General features: G+C 44.6%; 1 protein-coding gene across 2 annotated transcripts; it reads right to left on the minus strand.

Moving 5' to 3' along the window:
- Nucleotides 1–1,085: 1,085 nt before the first annotated feature.
- Nucleotides 1,086–15,019, minus strand: CLDN18 (claudin 18). Of its 2 annotated transcripts, none has more exons than XM_015871308.3 (5): nucleotides 8,953–9,480; nucleotides 4,610–4,774; nucleotides 4,256–4,361; nucleotides 3,829–3,939; nucleotides 1,086–3,154 (listed from the first exon to the last, which is right to left on the minus strand). In XM_015871308.3, exons 1-5 carry the CDS (start codon nucleotides 9,170–9,172, stop codon nucleotides 2,977–2,979), a joined length of 780 nt encoding a protein of 259 aa, XP_015726794.2. In that variant the 5' UTR covers nucleotides 9,173–9,480; the 3' UTR covers nucleotides 1,086–2,976. The 2 variants fall into 2 exon arrangements, with proteins under 2 accessions (XP_015726794.2, XP_015726793.2); XM_015871307.2 differs by lacking the exon at nucleotides 8,953–9,480 and adding an exon at nucleotides 14,800–15,019 and having other exon boundaries at nucleotides 2,705–3,154.
- Between the last annotated feature and the right edge of the window lie 4,869 nt (nucleotides 15,020–19,888).

The following is a 19,888-nucleotide window of genomic DNA, read 5'->3' on the forward strand; positions in this document are numbered from 1 at the left end:
AGTCTCACATCTGCATTGCCTTCACCTGTGCTCCCAGGGCTGACCAGGTTCTTTGCCCAGGTGCTCAATCAGTGGTTCAGGCTGAGGACTCAGCAGTTACCATACAGCTGAGTACTTGGAAGAGGATGGATGCACTTGGATGACAATATGGGCTCATTCTCAAGGGTTTTTGGATGTCCCTTTATACTCAAAGCCCAAGAATAGAAAAATTTCATCATACATACATACATACATACATATGTATATATGATTTCTGCTGAACAGAGGCAGCTCCATGGCTATGGGTGCTGGTTTTCCCTCAGTGCACCAAGATCACCACTCATGGTGGTACCCACCAAGAAACCAGGTCCCTCCTGGCCAGCCCAGGAGCGAGAGGGAGCTTCCATCATACTGCATGTTGCTCCATAACAAACAGGCTTCCAGATGCACAAGTCTCATCTTCAGGGTTTGATTTATCCAGCGGAGTTCACTGTATTAACATTTTTGATACTGTTTTCAGCCAGGGTAAGGAAATGAAAACTGGTGCTGAAAGATTAGACATCTACACAGGGCAGGAATCAGAGGAACCAGCTGTGTTTCAGCTCTCTGTCACTCTGCGTAGTGCTCCTACCTGCAATCTTGTCATCTATATGCTTGCTCGCATCTAAGTGAGGCTGAGATACAGTCGGCTCAATGTATTTGCCAGAGTATCTGCATTGCATAAAAATAAAATCTGACTTTCAAAGTTGGGTCCTTGGAATTTTACATGTGTGCCTTTCTTTCCTTTAGTGAGAAAAGTACTATTTTTTTCCTGGATATTCTGCATTTTTCATTACCTTTTACACCTCCACCCAGCCACCACTTAAGCATTTCCTATCTAAATTAAACATTCTTGTGCTTTTCAGCCCCTTTCCAGTAGAAGCTGGCAGGAGCGAGAGCATACCAGCCTTTTTTTTTTGGCCCTCTTAGGAGCTATGAGGTATTTAGAAGTGTTTAATTACTCCCTTAAAGTTGAGCAGATGTTGACCAACTATCCTACATAGTACAAGTTTAGCTGGAGCAGCAAAGCTGCCAGTTTTTTGTTCATGACAAAATGAAAACAGCAATTTGAGGTCATAAAGACATTTTCTATTTTTAATATTCAAGTAAAAAAAAAAAAAAAAAAAAAAAGCAACCAACAAAACAAGACAAAAAATCCAGCATGCAAATAAAAGGCAAAAAAATAATAAAGCTAAGTCTATAAAGTGAAAAGGGGAAAATCCTCTTAAAAGAGTAAGTATTTTTCATGAGGGCAGGATTTACCTCTGCACAACTGAGTTGGTCTCCTTTCAGAACAAATTCATAAAACAGGTGCTCTGGTGGTTTGATTGGGAGTCAACACTGACACCAGCAGAGGCAGTTATTTACCCAGGTAACAGCAAAGACCAGAGTCCTGCTGGGGTTCTGCTGTGGCCAGGACCTCCTTGTTGGATAGAAGCTCTTCCCATCTCTCCATGCATTGGTCATGCTGCCCGTGTTACTCCCTCCACTTCTTGCTGAGCTGCCTGAGATTCAGCCTCCCCTCTTCTTCTGAACCTGTGCTGGAGATGACTCCATGCAATGATGGAGAGCTGCTGGGCATGGACTGTGCTCTGTGCACTGGGAGTAATGGTGCTGAGCAGGACAGCCCATCTCTGCTGTCCCACACATCACAGGAGATGCTAGCTGGAGAGGGAGACCTACCAGAGGTCATACTCCGGCGTCAGCCCTATCTGTGATGCCTCCAGAATGTGAACACCCCGAGGGAATATCAGTGTTTGGCCAAATCAAACCTGCCAGCAAATTCCTGGCAACTTACTGTTGTTACAAGCAGGACAAGAACCTGTTGCAGAAGTCTACCAAGAAGGGTCGAGGTTTTAAACACCTGTTTTTCCCTAACTTATCTCTCAGTGCCCTTTGCACCAAGATGTTTTCCTAGAGCTCTGGTGTCACTTCCTCTGACCCCTTCCAATAAACATCCTCTATTGCAGGTTGGCTAGAAGAGGCAGTGTCTCACTAAGGACTTAATCTTCACATCATTTGGAGAAGAATTAACACAAGAAAGTCCTGATGTTAGTGCAGATTTTCACATCTAATGCTCCCTGGGATTCCTGCTCAATTGTAACTCTAATTAATTCTAAATGAGAAATTCTTCTGGTTTCATTAATGATGGCATCTGCAGGAACTCTGGTCACACACAGAGGTTCTCAGCTATTGTATCAAATATCTAGCATAGGAGTAACAATGGATTATATCTATTCCCCAATGAGATCAGAAGAAATAAATACACTTTGGTATCATGGGTAATAGCAAATGTCTAAGTAACATAAGTCAGATTAAATATCACAGCAGATCAGCACTGTAGTACCACCAGCAAAATAAAGGTGAGTCTGACTAGAAACACTGCCAGGGAGGAAAATGCCGTGACTGCTGGTTCTGTATGTATTGGCCATAGCCAAAGGGACAGAGCTGAGTTTTCTTACAACAAAATAATAAGACTTCCATATTGTAATTTCTGCTTTTCGCAATGTGTGTGATTTGGCTTCTTGATTTCTTTAGGCTTTTTTTGTATGCAATATCATAATGTACTTTTCATCCACAGACATTCAAGTGACTGTGTCTGGACTACAAACTCTATCAGGGTCATCACTAATGAGAATTTAAACCTATTAGAAGAACTAGTAGACAGCACAAGGCAGAATCCTGGTCCTGACAGTCAGAGTTTATATGTAAAACATGAGGAAACAGTTGTATTCTGAGAACAGAAAAAGACACTGCTTTTGTTACAGGCCTCCTCATGGTGGTTATGCCAGCAGGCAGAAGAATAAAAGAAACGTGGTTAGGGTACTGCTTTTGAGGAGGGGAAAAACAATAGAAAACAAAATCCTATTTACAGACTGCCTTATTTGTGTATACTTTTTGTGTCTAAAGTGAAAAACGTTCTATAAAATACAGCACATTTCAAGCCTAGGAAGTCTACTAGACATAGTCGTATTTTGAAGGGTACGAGCGTCCTGCATCCTCACTCCGAGGAGCTTCTTCATACCCTGGACCCTTTCTAGTCTTCATTTCAGGTTCGTACCCTGAAGCAGCTTTATATGGTCCTGTTCTGTAGGAGATATTCCGTCCTGATGCGTTGTAGGACACCGCCTTGTAACTGAAAGACAGGAAAGATGGCATTAACCCTGGATGCCCTGTGACTACCCAGTGTTGCACCTTCTGATCCCATTTGCTGATGGATTTCAGGCAACTTCATAGTGTGTCTCTGTGCCCAGAGCCAACCTTCCATGGATGGTTGGACTGGATGATCTTGTAAGGTCCTTTCCAACCTTGCAAGTCTATGATTCTAAGACATGCTGTAAAGGTCTTTCATGTTTTCTCATGAAATTATACTTTCTTGAGGAAATCCTCATCTGAGTGAATGACTCCCTTGCAATAACCTACTGTCTAGGTGTCCAAAGCCCTATATGAAGTAAATCATGGCTCAGCTGATATAATCTTCACTTGATGTAATCTTTCATTCTTACACCATCTGCAATCAAAGCTGCAGTTAGTAGAGACAACTTGGCCAGTACATTACAAACGTTAGAATAGTTTATTGGATGTTAAGGGCAATCTCTCCTAATCTCTATTTGTTTTCAAGTCACACAGTTAAGGAAGAAGAATGACTAATTGTGACCCATTACACAAGGTAAGCAGATGTATCATTAAAGCAACATTTGCAATGAGGGCATTATGCCTAGACCTGTCTTTTGATGTGATAGGCACCTGCTGTCCTGACATCCAAGGCCTCACATAGTACCTTCCTGTATCCACCACAGCCAGACTTACCGGGATTCTTCTGGAATCATTCCTTTGCAAGCAAGGCACATCATGATTCCTCCTACGAAGGCCAGGCCTCCCGCTACCCAGCCAACAAAGAGGGCTGAGCCAAAGGTGTACCTACAAAAAACAGCAACATGCCTGATTAGTGCTTTGACAGTAGTCCAGGCTATTTCTTCTGAAACACACTATTCTCTCTCCCCTTCTGGCCCTGCTGAAGATCCCATGAACTCAGCTCCACCTGCAGAATGGTCCTTCATGGGATCCCCAATCCCTTCTGGAGCTGTATAAACACAGACATCCCAGTCAATTTTCTTGGACAAATTATTATCTGGAGCTCAAAGGCTCATTGAATCTTCCATGTCCTGAGACCAGAGTAATAAACACCCAGTGTTTGTTTTTCCTTTGGCTCATCCTGAGCCAGATGAGCACCTACCTATTCTGGACATTCTGCATTCCCTGGTACATGTTGGTTGTGGACATCCAGAAGTTTGTGACCAGCATGTTGGCAAACACAGACACTCCAGTGATGGCACACAGACCTGGGGTTGGACAGAAAGGTGGTCTGAGACCCATGTAGAACAAGCCTTGGTTCTTTGAGACCCACAGTATGTTTGCATTACTGCATAAATTTGTATGCTTTCACATTCCAGAAGTAAGAATAAAACTTTACACTACAAAATTCCAACTCATACCAGCAGAAAGACCTGTAATCACAGATGCAGGAAGCCTTGCTCTGTCCTCAATTTCAGACACTATGCTTTGTGTAAGGAAGACGGAACTTACTTACCAGCAATAATAAACATGATGCCAGAGGTCAGAGTCATATTGGCTTTTGCAGAATCCTCCATGGTACCAATTCGGATGCACTTCATAGCAAAAATGCACACAAAGAGGCCAAGGATGCCCAGGACGATACCCACAATCATAAGAGCCCTCACAGCCTGAAACATTGCTGCAAAACAAATCAACCAGAGACATAATGAACAAGTGAAGTGAGACTCATTGGAGACTGGAAAGCTTTAAAAGACTGCTTTAAATAAAAATAAAAATGGTAAAGGAAAAAAAAAAACCAAAACATTAATATACCTTGACTTACCAAAAGCAAAGACACACCATGAAAAACAGGCCTAAGTTATCTTAAGGTCATAGAATCATTTGGAAGGAACCCTTAAAAGCCATCTGGTCCAACTCCCCTGCAATGAACAGGGACACCTACAGCTCCATCAGGTGCTCAGAGCCCCAGCAGCCTTACCTTGGGTGTCTCTGGGGATGGGGCATCCACAACACCCCTGGGCAACCTGTGCCAATGCTTAACTGCCCTTACTGTAAAAATCTTCTTTATGTCCAACCTAAACCTCCCCTCTTTTAGTTTGAAACCATTCCCTTTGTCCAATCACAACAGAGCCCTGCTAAAGAGATGCCGATATTCCTGTTAATTCTCAGTGTGAGAATGGATATTTAACATTGCAGGATTATAACAGGTCTTTTATTTCAACACTGAAGGAGCCTCAAACCATGGGAATGTCACAAGTTTCTGCCTGCATTTCAAAGTGGAACTGAAACCTTATTGTTTTAATTCGTAAGGATTTGTTCATTTTACCTATCCCTGAATTTAAATGCATCTCTGCTACACCTGTAACATATATCACAGTATTGCTGTGTTGTTGCTTAGTTGACCTGTTTTAAAAAGCAGGAATTGTTTCATAACTAAACTGACTGAGAAAGCACATTTTCCCCAGGCAGCAATGAGCTCAGGCAGCTCCACCGAGCTACCCACAATATTTCCAACCACCCTGTGAAGTAGAGTTCTGAGTTTTCCTCCTTCGCAGTAAAACAGATGGCACAAGAGGCAGTAAATAAATTAATAAATGAAAAACACTGCATGGACTTCATGAGAGAGCTACAATACTTTGGCAATGACCAAAACCTGGTCCAAATGGCGTTACTTGGTTGAAGGCAAGCTGTGATGCTGATGTGTCATGCTTACAAGCACTGCTGACCACCAGACCAAAGGCAACAACCACATCCCCTGGCCTCTTCCTGGCTCAAGTAGAAAAGAAAAGAGGAAAGCAAAGGGAAACTTGAACCTTTTAAAATGAAGAGGTGAAGGGAAAAAAGAACAGGCAGGACAGGTGGCACATATCTCACCTTGCCTGTAATTCAGCACTCCCCAGCCTGGCAGAGACAGAAAGGCGGCAGGTGCTGGCAGAGCACTGGGAGAGTGCTGTCGAAACTAATTCAAGGGCTGTTGTGACTTGGACAGAATACTTTGCAGACTCTTTTTTTTTTTTTTTTCTTCCAACGAGCTCTCATGGCCCCTGGTTCAGCTTTGTTAGTCCCTGCACATGCACATACCCACTCCCAGTCAGGAAAGATGATGAAAGCTTATGAGTGATGGAGAGGGGCAGGCAACAGAACCCCAGTACATGTGATAACACTGCCTGTCCTTTTACTGGACTGGACAGGAGGATTGCAGCACCCAGGTGTAACATTTCAGGTTCCCCAGCTGGAATAGGATGAGCCAGTGCAGGAGTGCAGAGAGCAGACATATTAGCTTTAGAAAAGGATGGAGAAGGGAAATGTTTATAAACTAAATCTAGGATGGTGTAGTGGGTGCTGCAGTGCCTCCATGCTAGTGCCAAAATGAATGGAGAGCCAGACACTAACTGGAACTATATTACTTTTTCCCATCTAGCAGTCCCACTGGGGCTGCTGCTCTTATGACTCAATTTGCCCTTATCAGCTGATAACGAGTGCTAACGAGCCTGGGGTTTTCAATCTCCCATTCATCAGCCCCCAGGTGCGAGCTCACTAGTTATTATTCATTGGAGAACAAGAAGCTGGCGGATATGCCTTATCAGCCCTCAAAAGGTGTTCGTGCAGCACCTGATGCAGAACAGAAAGCAGTAAAGAGAAGAAAATCACAATACTCATTTGTCTTTACAGTCACTTAAAGTTCTTTCCAATTGCTTTGGTTTCAGGTCGGGCAGTTGAGGCTGATAAGGCAGAGTAGATGCAATGGATCCTGATGGAAGGTCCTTGTAGCCCTCAGGATTTGTCCCTAAGACAGTCTTATGTTCCTGGGCTGCTTCCACAGACCTTATGGACTCTATCTACCATCACTACAGCAGCCTGAACCCTTAAAGAAGAGGTGATCTTAAGCCAGGATCTCACAGATACAGTGGGCTCCCAGTAAAGATGTTTCCAGTGCCTTGAGAGCATCTGAAAGAACAGAATGGGCAGGTCAAGCATCTCCTGCAGAGACAGGACTTCTTCTGGAGCACCAGTGACCAGGTGTGATGGACTGCAATTGAAAATGGGCAATCTGCAGCTGTGAAAAGCAAGTAGAGTGGGACACAGCAGGGGCACAGCACAGTGCAAAGCAATTGGCAGTGTCTCCTCAATGTAAGATGTCAGTGCCACAAGGCTGATGTGTACATCGTCTCTGTTGAAGGAATGCGAAGGAAAAGAGGGTGCTCCCAGCTCCACAGTGACATTAAAACCTCTTAACCTGGATCATGGGACCAAAAGTGAGGGCCTTTCGTAATGAGTGCACAATAATTTCAAGTGGATTCTGGCAGCCATCAGAAGTCCTCCAAGCAGCTTTCAAAGGGCAGTGACCTCCGATAGAAGGAAGGAGTGGAAGGGTTCAGGCAAACAACATAAGAGACTAAGGAAAAAAATTGTACCAGGAGAATGAGTTAGCATACTGCCCTATAGTTAGTCTTTACATACCTCTTTACATACGTATTTTGCATGAGATACAACTGTGCGTGATAGCTGGACAAATATGGTTGCACATTTTTGCACACTCAATTTCCACACAAAGAGGAAGTGTGCATAGAAAATAGTACCAACTCAAGCCCATTGACTGAAGTAAATGTGCAATTTGGAATACGTGTTTTTCATTTCCAAGTGGAAATGGAGAGCTGTCTTTTCTCCCTGGGTTGCTGTGAGTAGGAAGAGGTGAAAAGCACCTTAAGGTCAATTAAATTAACATCACCAATCACCAACACAGAATACAAAGGCAGAAAAATAAGTTTATGACTGGTTATAATCAATTAAATATTGAAACGCAGGGAGAAAAAAAAAAAAAAAAAAAAAAAAGAGGCTTTTAAGTTAAACAAATTCAACGTGAGCCTTTCCTTATTTATGTTTTAAGGTTCTGATCAACTGAATAGACACAGAAAGATAGTAAGAGATAGCTCTATGGTACAATAGAAAATGCCTGTGACCATCATGCACATTTCCTTATTGCTGTAGAACTTAAAGTAGAGGAGAGAAAAGAAGAAAAAAGCCTAGAATATGGACAACTGTCTCCAATGCCCTGTCTTCAGCAAAGCATTTGAGCAGGGCAGCCATGGGGATAAAGGGCTTGGAGCCTGCATTCTGTTTTCTTCTACACCACTCAGTAGGTGCAAAAGGCCTATGTATAATGGTGCTTGCTTGCACTGAGTGAAAACCATTCTCAGATCTGCTTTCATTGCTCACTGGCCGAGTACAGGTGCGGTAGGTCATGGGGAGGCATGGCAAGCCAAGCTGGCTGCTGCCATGGCACACGAGCAGCTCAGGATACCCTCATAGGCAGTGGGAAGGGAAAATAGCTCTTTTTTAACATGATGCTGGCGAAATAGCATGCAACATAGGAAGTAGTAACCTTCTACAACCTACTACTGCAACCACTATAAAACTCAGTATAAAATCTCAACACACCTCTCTGCTCATTGATTTTCCTACTCTGCCCAGAGGCAGATTTCGTCTGTGATTTTGTTACCAAAAAAAATATTTCAGCTGGTTTTGGTAGAACACATTATTCCGATAACAACACGAGAACTGCACACAGCTGCTTTCCTTCTGCTTCAATTCAAAGTGACAGAATATCCACAGGCCTAAGTATCCTCACATCAGTAACAGAGCGGAACCCCATGTCACTCATCCACCTACGTACACTCCTAGTTGTAATCTGCACTGAGCAAAGCTATTACTTCAGTAGCAAATACTCACATGTTTTTATGCTCAAACACTGAATAGCCCAGAAATCTTACTCGTTGCAAAGTGCTTTAAGATAGCTGTTCCTGGCTTTGGGTGCAGAACAACTCCTAGGTTCAACCTGATGCATTTTTGCCCTACCTGGCAGCCCAAGAATGGTGAAATATGGCCGGCATTCTGTAAAGCCAGAGCTCTGTCGCACGCAGCTCCTCCACAGTCCCTGATATTGAAAGACGGCCGTCACCGGGTTGTCGTACAAGTCCTGCGTGCTCCACATATCCATGGCAGTGGACATGATGCACCCCACAACACCCAGCGATGAGACAAGGAACCCCATCACTTGGCAGAGGGTCGTGGACATGGCGTCTCCCCCGGCGAGAGGAGTCAGACAGCCCCAGCAAAGCCAAAGACCTAATAGAAGCACCGAAGTCTTCCTGCCCACACTGCCAGAAGTGCAGCAGCCCTTATCAGATGCTTTCCATTGAGCGGTGTGTTTGCTCAAAGTGTTTTTGCAAGATAGTCCAGTTTCACTCTCACCGAGTCGGTTTGTGCTGGCAGGGCCTGAGATAGGAGCCTTTGTCCTTTAGAAGTGCTTGTCCTTCCCTGGCTAAGTGGCCACATTCGGTCAAGTGCTGGGAAAACCACTTGGAGCATGAGCTGTGTCCCACCAAAGCCCTCCGCTGCCCCTCGGGCTCCTCCTGCATGCCTGGAGCAGTGTGAGCACACCAAGAGGGGCAGAGGGAAGGGGAGCACTGCTGGGAGAGCTCAGTACATATAACCCTGGCTGCTTCCTTGGCTCTCTGCTTTGGCAATGAAGTGGTAAATTTGCTATTGGGCTGAGATAGGAACTGCTCTACAGCTTGCCATTCACACACAGTGAGAGATAGGGACCTCTGAGTTCAGTCCGAGGACATAGGTTTACAAGCTTGAACCAGGGGACAGAGACATCATCACTCATTGCAGCCTCCCTGAGCATAGCTGAGGTCACCTCAAGTGGCACCCAAGACACCCAGGCAAGAACCCCAAGAGACCCAGCAAAACTCCAACATTAATCTCCTCTCATCCACATCCTCAACACCCATCACTCAGCCTAATAAAACCCATACAGGGAAGAGAAGAAGGAAGAATAAAGGGAAAGTGTATTCTTATAGTTGCTTGCCTACATTAGCCCTTACAGCAGTCCTGGAAAATGGGTCAGGGGATAGGAGAATTTGGAAATGATTTTATTTCCATACACTTTAATGGAGATGTATTACTCCACTATCATCTACCTCCAACACACCTAAAGTTCAGAAGTTACCAGCTAAAATGATAGCATGAACAAAAAAAAACAGAAACAAGCACTCAAGAATCAGGGATGGTAGGAGCTGCTCTTTCTCAACAAATGAGTGGGCACACTCAAAGGCACACCTTGTATGGATTAACTCATTATGAATAATCAGGGCTGGGAGCAGCTGGAAGCCAGAAGGACAATGAGGGCTAAAACAAACAGTGCAGCCAACTCTCCATCCCAGCTTGTAGCAGGTGGGGACAGGAAGATCCCCTTTCATCCTGCTGTCCCCATTCCTAAGCATCAACCTAAAAAGGGGCTGTGAACCCAATCTCTCTGCTCCCAAGCAGAGATTTCTCTTCTCCTTCATGTCCCAGGACATGCCTTCATCTTTCCACCTCATTGCTCTTCTTCCATGCTTCAAACCATATCCCAAGGACTAACAAGCCTCTTGGGTATAACTCCTGTCCTCAAGATTGTTGTCACCCTACAGCATTTGTATACACAGCTTCTAGGGCTGCAGAAAAAAAAGAAAAGGCCCAAAGGGTTGGTAACAGCTAAAGATAACCTTTGGATGGGGTGGAAAAAAAAGGGGGGAAATGAAAAGGACCAATAATATTTTCCAGATATTTTTCCCAAGGAAAGTTCCATTCCCCTGGTGGAGTGGCCTTCCTGCACACCATACTCCTGTGTTTGCTCTGCTGGGAGGGGAGCAACCACTCCTTCCCCTGATCCTTTCTACTGGTTTCAGCTGTGTGCAGCTGGAGTAGCAATTTGAGCCAACAAGAAAATTGTCTCCACCAACATCCCCAAGCCCCATCTCCTACGCCATACAATCCATCACATCATCCTTATTTGTGCCCTGACCTCATGGTCTGCCACCAAACAGTGCTGGCTCACTAACCTTTCTTTAGGGATGCAGTTTTCTCCAGCAGATGGGGGGATGCTATTTCTCATCAACATTATTCAGGGGCTTCAAAACTATATTGGAACAGACGAGCACTACAGGACTATCCCCAGTAGCTTCCAGTTGTGTAAAAATGCCTGGATGAACCCATATTGCCTCTGATTTTGAGGGCCCAAATTGAACCATGGCTCTGAAGAGTTCTAACCAGAGCAGGATTATGCATTTTCTCTCAGCTTCTTGCATGTTTTCCCTCAGAAAATGGAGCTGAGCAAGTGTCTTCAGTAACAAGGGTTGTGCTGCTGCCTTGAGCTGAGTAACAAATGAATGCCCAGTCATGCTCAACACTTCAGACACTGCTGCATTTGAAGGATTTGTGCTTGTTGGAGAGGTTTCTATTTGCTCATTGCTAAGAGTATTGCCTAAGTTGCTATCCAGCCAGCGCAGTGTTAGCAGCTCGCCATTTCTCATGCTCTGATTAGCGCTGTGCTCCTTAACACTGAAGTCACAACGCTCTCACAAACACCTTCCTCAGTGGTTGTTCATAGAATATTCTGGACCAAAAAAAAGCCACAATCCTGCTTTCCTGGCTCATTTTCTCCAAATACAACATGCTTGTTTCTGAGCCACTGATGACAAGGAAAATATTCCCTTTGCAAGAAACTCATGGTGCCATTTTCCCAGCAACCAGCCCATGGCAGGGGTTGGAACTTGATGGGCTTTAAGTTTCCTTCAAACCTAAGCCATTCTGTGATTCTAGAACCTGGTGGTTTTATCTGAACTGTTGGCTCAGTGCACAGCCTGAGGAATGGTTAGGTGATAGGAAGCTGTAAAGCATCTCAGCACCTTTACTACAACCTGATACACACCTCCAGCCATCCTTGATAGATGTCTATGGTAAGTGGTTGAAAGGTGAAAGACTCAGAGCATGGACCTGCTAGAATCATAGAAGCATAGAATATCCTAATTTGGAAGGGGCTAACAAGGATCATGGCTCCACAGAACACTGTCCAAAATTCAGGCCATGTTTCTAAGAGTATTTATGAGCTATTTTTCAGTTTCCAGCAAGTTGGCTTAATGCTTGGGTCAGCGGGCTGGCCATGCCGTGTGGTGCTGATGAGCAGTATCTGAGGGAGGTACATGATGGAGAGACTTCTCTTGCAAGGACCAGGCTTCCCATCAAGAAATAGAGAATGTGTTTTTTTCCCCACTTAGAACATGGGGACATTCACAGAGGGATACCAAACTAGGAAAAGGAAGGCGACTTTTTGACCACTCCCCCCTTCAGCTCATTCTTGCTTTATCTACCCAGGCGTCAGCCCTGGATTATCTCAAAAGTGTTCACTGGGCCCATTGCGACTTCTGAATGTTATCACTGCCTCTCCCCTAAAAATCACCTACAGCTCATGTTTACTTTAAAATTTGCAAATATAGCTCACACCCTGCCGGTCAGTTCCAGCTTGTTCAGAAAGAAACAAAGCCAACCCACCCTATTCTTTCTGTCCTGCCATTTTTCTGATGACCACAGCCTTCAAAGGTATGTGGCCCACCTGTCTATGGTAGAAGGGCTGACTGGCCTTCCAAAACTCTGTATGTGAAGCTGGTTATGATGGCTGATATTGAAATAAGATGAACCAACTGGGCTAAAGGATTTAAATCAGCAAGCAGAGCTTTGGAGGGACTCTGCCATGGCAATTGACAGCGAAGGACTGTGACACAGCAATTAGCTGTCCCCATTCAAACCAATGTCCGCCAGAGAGCTGGAGAAATTTAATGGGGTGCTCTCAGGCTCAAAGTTTGCTTTTGGAAAACCTGAATATTTGTTCCAGTGTCAAGAGCTATCCCAGCCATCCCAGGAGGTCAGAAGAGGCTTTGCCTCAAGAACAAAATGCCCTTTCAGAGATGGCCAAACAGCAATAGCTGAACAGGTCTGGAAAAAAGAGACCGAGACAGACAAGAGGAAGATCACTGACCAGATCAGTGTTGGTTAATAAACCTGTTAGCAACTGAACTCTTCTTTAAGCAGAAAGTGTGACTTCTGCAATAGGTGAAATAATCAGCTTCACCAGCGCTCAGCTACTACTATTTCCCTATTACTTTACGTTCAAATTCAGATCATGTCCTCCAGACAATCACAGTAAGGACTGCCCACACACCAAAGCAAGCAGCAAAAATAATAAGAGAAAGCAAAATCAGAACAAACAGGCTTAGATCTCAAGCGGCATATTTCACCAGAGACTGACTGCTAATAGCCAAGCAGGAAAGGTGAAGAGACATAAAGTACCTGTGTTATTTCTCATTTTCATCTATTATCTTGATTTTTCCTCAGTCTATTTGAAATTAAAATTCCCAGCTAAACTGAAGATAGATGACGGGCAAGACAAGTTTAATCTTTGCTATGGGAGGGAGGGATTGAAAAAAAGAATTCTTTGGAAATCAAAACTTCATCAACGTACTCAGGTCACCTCATCGCTTTGCTGGAGTCCTATTATTTTTATTCACTCCAGCACTATTGTTCCCAATATAAATTGCCATTGTCAGAATAATAAATAGGGGTTCATAATGGAAATGCTGACAAACCATTAACCATGGTGAGGTTAGCAAGGGGCGTTTAATGGAGATTGAGGTACAGTACGGTTAAAATAAGCACCTTGATGATCCTCTTCAATAATTTCTTAGCAAATTTTATCTTTAGCATCATTTTTTGCCACCTTCTGTCTGGGATACAGCTGCCCTTTGCTGGTGGTGAGAGGGACGAGATGCCCATAGGATCAGATGAACACAGGGGATGGAGCCCAGCAATGCAGAGCTTATTTTTGCACCAGCTTCTCCAGAGACTGGCGATGTCAGGTGATATATAACAGGAAGAGAAAGGGGGGAGAGCATGGAGTGACTTCAGAAAAAAAGAGCTAGCTCTGCTCATTAAAAAGAAAGAAAAGAACCCACCTCACTTTGTAGGGAAGTGCTGCAGAAACCAGTTCACTGGAACAAAAGCTTAAATGTTTACACAGCTACACACTGGTGGGGTAAGCAAGAATCCCCCAGCAGCACTGAGGGTTTTTACTGCAACTTCAGGATCTCACCCACCATTATATTTGAAAGTTGTGCTTTATTCACCAGGCTTTTAAAATTCCTTCTCGTTACTGACTACAATAAACCCAGCAAATTCCATGTGGTGATTCACCCTGTGGCTCTGTGGACCCTATAGACAAACAGTTCAATGGGAATCCCAACATTTAGGAAAGGATTTGGGAGCAGGCAGAGACCCTGACTCCTAAAGGTGCTGAGCATCCATGCTAGGAATTGGCTAGGAACAAGAATCCAGTGATGGATTATGTGATAATGACCCCATATATGAAGCACACCTCATGAACACAACTACACTGGGTTATACTGGTTAAATTTGCACAGATAGACTGCCTGTGAACGAAGCTATTTTTGCACACAGTGCTTGTTCCTATTTTGGAAATAAATACTATTTTGCAGATCTTCTGCAGTGTCTGCTGATATAATTGGCTTCCTCCCTTCATTCTCATTATGTTGAAGCACAGAGAGCAGGTGGGTAGAACAACCCAAGTGCCCCTTTCCTTGATACATGAAGGTGAGAAGGAAATCCTGACAATACCATAACCTAATTGCTCTTGGCCCTGGAATATCTGAACACAACTGGGATGAGAGTGGTACATGTGGAAGGAAAAACTATAACCAAAGAAGATCCCATCTCTGCTCTGAATATCACCCATCACCATCGCTCATCCACAGCACCAGGCAACCACGATATGAGGCAGATGGTCTCTGCACAAACAAGTCCTACCTGGCAGTCCCAGGATGGTGAAATAACCACGGCACTCAGTGAACCCGGAGCTCTCGCGGACACACGTGCGCCACAGGCCCTGGTAGTTGAACACCGCGGTCACCGGGTTGTTGTACAGGTCCTGAGTGCTCCACTGATCCATGCATGTTGATGCAATGATTCCTCCTATTCCTAAGGCTGATACCACGAAGCCCATGGACTGGCATATGGTGACGGACATGGTGCTGGTTGCTCACTAGGCAGGTCCTTAGTGCACGCAAGCCTCCACAAGCCAGCTCTGGGGCAGGCAGCCAGGGCAGAAGGGACTTTTAGCTGGAGGCACAGCCTACGTCATGGACGGGAGTCGGGAGAGGCCAGGCCTGTGCCATACAAACCTACCCTTTCCCTTTATCTGTTTCGGTGAGATAACTTCCCTCACCCGGTACCAAGGGCTGCTGGTTGCACACAGTGTGAAAGCCTTGCTCTCTGTTTACTTTCTCCATTGAAGCAGAGATGCAGACAGCGTGGGCAGATGAGGACCAGCAGGTCCCTTTGGCTGTTTCTTCGGCAGAAACGCCTGCATGCCCCCAAAGGCCAGGCACAGAGACGCTTTAGTTAGATGCCACAGATATGAATTACAGAGAGTCTAATCCTTTTCTGGCAGGGATGATGCTTCCAAACCAAGTGGGGAGGCATTTATTAGCATGCCTTCACCTGGGGGATGTTTGCAAATATACATAGGACAAAGCCCTCAACTGAACTCCATGCAGCTGTGGAGCACTGAGGCCAGGACCAGGCTCAGCATGGCTGGAGGTGTGCCACCTCACCACGCAAATCAGACTTGCTCCCAGTGACCTGTACCCCATATTGCATTGCCCAGCATGGCCATGGGCCGGGCTACCACCGCCTGCTCTAACCAAAAGTTTTAAGCAAAAAGAGAGTACTGTACCACAAAGGGCAGATGTTGAGATGGAGTTCAGTGAGTGGTGAGGTCAGGCTGGGTCCCAGGGAAGGCAGCAGTTAGCAAAGAGTGAATGGCATGAACCTGCATGCTGCTGTGCGAGGAACAGGAAGGGTTCACTCTACTGCTTGACCGTGCCTGGCAACCAGACTAAAGGAACAAAAAGACAGAACCAAAGGCATGCCCTCATTTTTCAGTGCTTTCTCCCTCTTATACAAATCTGAATTTAGACATGTTTAGATGGATGAAGAATCAGGATAAAGCACTAGGTATTACTGTAAGGCAAGAGCACCTTGAAGATCTGTCCTGGGTTTTTTGGTTGGTTTTTTTTTGGGGGGGGGGTAGTATCTTTTTCGACCCTTTTGCTGTATCCTTCGTTATTCCATTCCTAGCCTTACCATGGGCACTGACCCGCAAGCTGGGAATGTTTCAGGAGAGCCTCTCTCAGCAAAGGAAAGGATGAACAAGCCCTGCCTTGGCAGTACTAGACTCGCACAAGTCCCCTGCAGGCCCAGGTAGGGTCCTCAAGAAGAAGCAGAGCAAAAAGGGACCTTGAAATGCCATCCAGTCCATTCCCACACCCACAGCATCACAACATTACTTCCCATAAAGATCTGTCCCGCCTTTGGAGAGCATCCACAAAGTAGATGTTGTCTGGAATAATTCATCCCACAGTTTCAAACATCACTTTTTTCCTCAGTACTGAATTTTCTTCCACATTGCTCATGAAAAGCAATACTCCAAACTAGACGACAGAGAGAGAGAAGATGACTCTGTGCATCTCACCAACAGTCCACCGGTTTTAACATTTTCTTGCCCTTCTTTCCTTGTTTCCAGAACAGTATTGATGAATAAAATTCATTTTCAAAATTGCCTCTTCCAGACCCTTCTTGGACATGGCAATACCCAGCCCTGGTGACACACCTCAACGGCTGCGTGTCGTGGCTCTCGTTACTCTTGGTATCAGTCAACAGAGTTAATCACAGAAAGCTTTCCTGGTATCACATAGCCAAATATAGAACCTAAAAATGGAGCTCAAATACACTCACTGTGTTTGCCACAGCCACATTGCCTGGCGACAGGAAAGGCCCATGGCAGATGGAGATTGCTTTGAATAAATTGGATAAAAGCTAGATTCGCCTTGCGTCTGACCTACCTGTGAGGCTGGAGAATGTGTACTCAAAGAAAAACTGCATGCAGGCAGAGGGGTAGATCTTAACTAAGCCACCCTTCCATCTGTTTCAATGCCTCTGCCACTTTATGGCAGCTGCAGGTGTATGGGTAGTGCCATTCACAAACAGAATCAACAACACTGCAACCAGAAGGACAGTTTTATCTACTGACCGTGATGAAATCTATTTCACCATGAGAATAGTGAAGGACTGAACTCCTTCAACCAACTTAAGCCTACTGACTTGATGCGAGAGTACCACTTATTTTCCTGCTCAAAGCTCACCAGGACCTTTAACGGCTGTTTCTTGCTATGAAGTGCCATCCACAACTCTCTCCCCGATCATCCAGCAGAATCCACCACCATTCTGGGCTCTTGATGCTGCTGTGCCCCCATCCCTGCCCACCTTTCCCAGCACCTCTCATCTGAGCCCTTCCTCCTTGAGTTCCCAGCACTGAAATCAAGCGCATCATGCCCTGCTTGAGTTTCCTATAAAAGCCTGTTTCTAGAAGACATTCTTTTTTCCCCAAACCCTATTGAGGACTGAGCCATTTTTCAGCCAACAGAGGGAGGAGGAGGCTTAGTGTGAAAGGCAAGCACTTTTCATCACTTTAAGAGAGCAGAATCAAAATACCAGTAGACAAAGAAAAACAAAAGGAAGGATGAAGGGTGGATTTTCTCCACTTCTGTTTTTTCTTGCTTCTTTTAACAGCCAAGACAGAAAAACCAAGCTGGCCCCAGTCTTTTCCCTGAGAGAGTTTTTCTCTCTCTAAAAAAATAGAAGGATGACAGTCTAAACCACTTCAGAACAGTTGTCACCTCCAGAATGAAAAACAGCAAGAAACTAAAATATATATATCTCCATAAGGTCAAAGATCTCCCAGCATCTCCTCTCCAGATAAAAAGAAGTGCTCCGGAGCTGAACTCTGCAGAAGCACACCACTTGTAAATGTATTTTGATGCTACAAAAAGATATGAAAGCACAAAGACGTGCTTGGGAATATTCATGAGCTTGTTGTGCACCACCAAAATTAAGTGGCAGTTTGTTTGTCCAACCCCCCCCAACCTTACATCTCTGACTGAACCTGATGGTCCTGCACATTTGAGAACTGGGGGGTGACCAGAAAGTGATCCACAATTAAAATTGTTCTGGGTCTGAACTTGCAGGTAATTCCGGTACAGGCTAAGTGGCACGTTCTCTTCTCAGTTGTCTCCCATAGAATGGAAAAACTGAGCTCAAAGACTTTTGAAGGTGTTCTTCCAAGGGCTCATGCTGGGACTGCCACCTCTCCAGTTAGCCTAAGTTTGGCTGTGCCCACTGTCCTCACCAACCTAACTGCACTGGTGAAAAATAACACCCATTTCAGAGCAGAGTTTGCTCTTCTGCCTGTGGCCATGGTGAGTTAGTCTGTCTTCAGCCATCACTATTGCCCCGAGGAAGGAGAATCCTGGATCCTACCCACAGCCAATGGCCCTCTCCCTCCACCAGCATCCACTCTCCATCTTTCAACTTCACAGTCCCATTGAATCTCCTTCCTCAAGCACAGCAGTCAAGATTTCTCCTGAATACAGGATTCGTCCCTGCCAAGGAGGACGCCTTGTCTGCTTAATTATTTTATTCATAAGTCGGCTGTAACTTCAAAGACATCTCAGTGACCTATCTAAAGCTAAGTGAATCCCTCACCCCGTAGGAGACTCGCTCTTCTTGATCCCCCTGGGGAGGCTGGGGCTGGGTGGCAGAGGAGCTGGTGGGGAGCGATGTTCAGCCGGACAATGAGAAACACATTGACAAAGTGTTCACATTATTGGCTGATAGGTCTGCATCAGTCACTCATTCACAAGCACAAGGTCTAAATTGCAGAACCAATTAACGGCACTAATAGCCCTTGCCTGAATTAATCTTTGAGACAAAAGAGGAGAGAAGTGGAAGAGCTATTAGCAAATCAAGCTGTACCATCCCTGCTTTATTGCGGGAATCTAAGTGTCTGTATTTGGCTATTATGAACTGACTGCAATTACAGCCCTCATTTAAAATGATTAAGTGGTTATAATTATTTTTCAATTAAAACTTAGATCTTCCATTTATACAACATTGCAGGCTTCAATTAAAGTTCTTTTTCCTCTTCTTCTTTTTGGAGAGAAAAAAAGTACCACTGTGCCAAAAGAATCTTGCATCGTTTCTACCCATTAAGAGCCAAATAAGATGCTAATAATGCTTTTGTATGCATCCCTCCTTACCGGCCCTACTGAACTACATGGCAAACGAGATTAACTGTCAGAGACACCACTTGCAGTACCTGCAGGAGGTCAAAAAATAACTGGGAAAGAGATATGGGCCTCGGATGCTTCTATGAAACAAGTTATGGTCAAGTAAAACTTAAGTGAGCCATTTCCAGGGCTATGCACACAATAATATGACTATTATTTTGGGAAGAGCTTGGTTTTGAGTTTTGGTTTGAGTTTCAGTTTAGGGAGCAAGGGGGACTCCGTCCATCCATACTATAACAAGAAATGAACTTAGAAAAGCAGAACTGGAACTGCCACTGCAGGTGAGCTTGGGATGGGTTTCTTGAAAATCTGGTTTTAAAAAGTAACCTGGGGGGAGGGAAGACAAACTTTCATATTTGCATTTTGCTAAGTGAAAGATTTTCTGCTTTGCTTTTCAAGATAGCATTTATCTTTTAAACTTTACTTATAGGAATGTAAATAGATTCAAAGGAGAAAAGGAAAAACAGAGTAAAGGATGGAAGATAGAGGTTGAGGTAAAACGCATTGGTCCAACCAAATATACTTCCCAATTATTTTTTTAGTTACACGCCTCCAAAATTGACTTTTACATTTCTTCACCTATATAAACACTCTACTGGTGTTACTTAGCCATGGTAAGTAACTTAGTAAGCACTTAGCCATGGGTAAGTTTGACTCAGGAGTGTTAGTAGGAGAGAAAGGCAGCAGCCACCAGAAGAGCCATACCACAC

This window comes from Coturnix japonica, chromosome 12 (assembly GCF_054131305.1).
Source record: "Coturnix japonica strain WE chromosome 12, WE-NBRP24, whole genome shotgun sequence".
Lineage (NCBI taxonomy): Eukaryota > Metazoa > Chordata > Aves > Galliformes > Phasianidae > Coturnix > Coturnix japonica.

Coding starts and splice junctions, on each gene's coding strand:
- CLDN18 (XM_015871308.3), bottom strand. CDS start 9,172: ATGTCCACGACCCTCTGCCAAGTGATGGGGTTCCTTGTCTCATCGCTG. Junction 4,775..8,952: donor CACCATTCTTGGGCTGCCAG/GTAGGGCAAAAA, acceptor TTTGTTTTGCAG/CAATGTTTCAGGCTGTGAGG. Junction 3,155..3,828: donor ATGATTCCAGAAGAATCCCG/GTAAGTCTGGCT, acceptor CCTGTCTTTCAG/TTACAAGGCGGTGTCCTACA.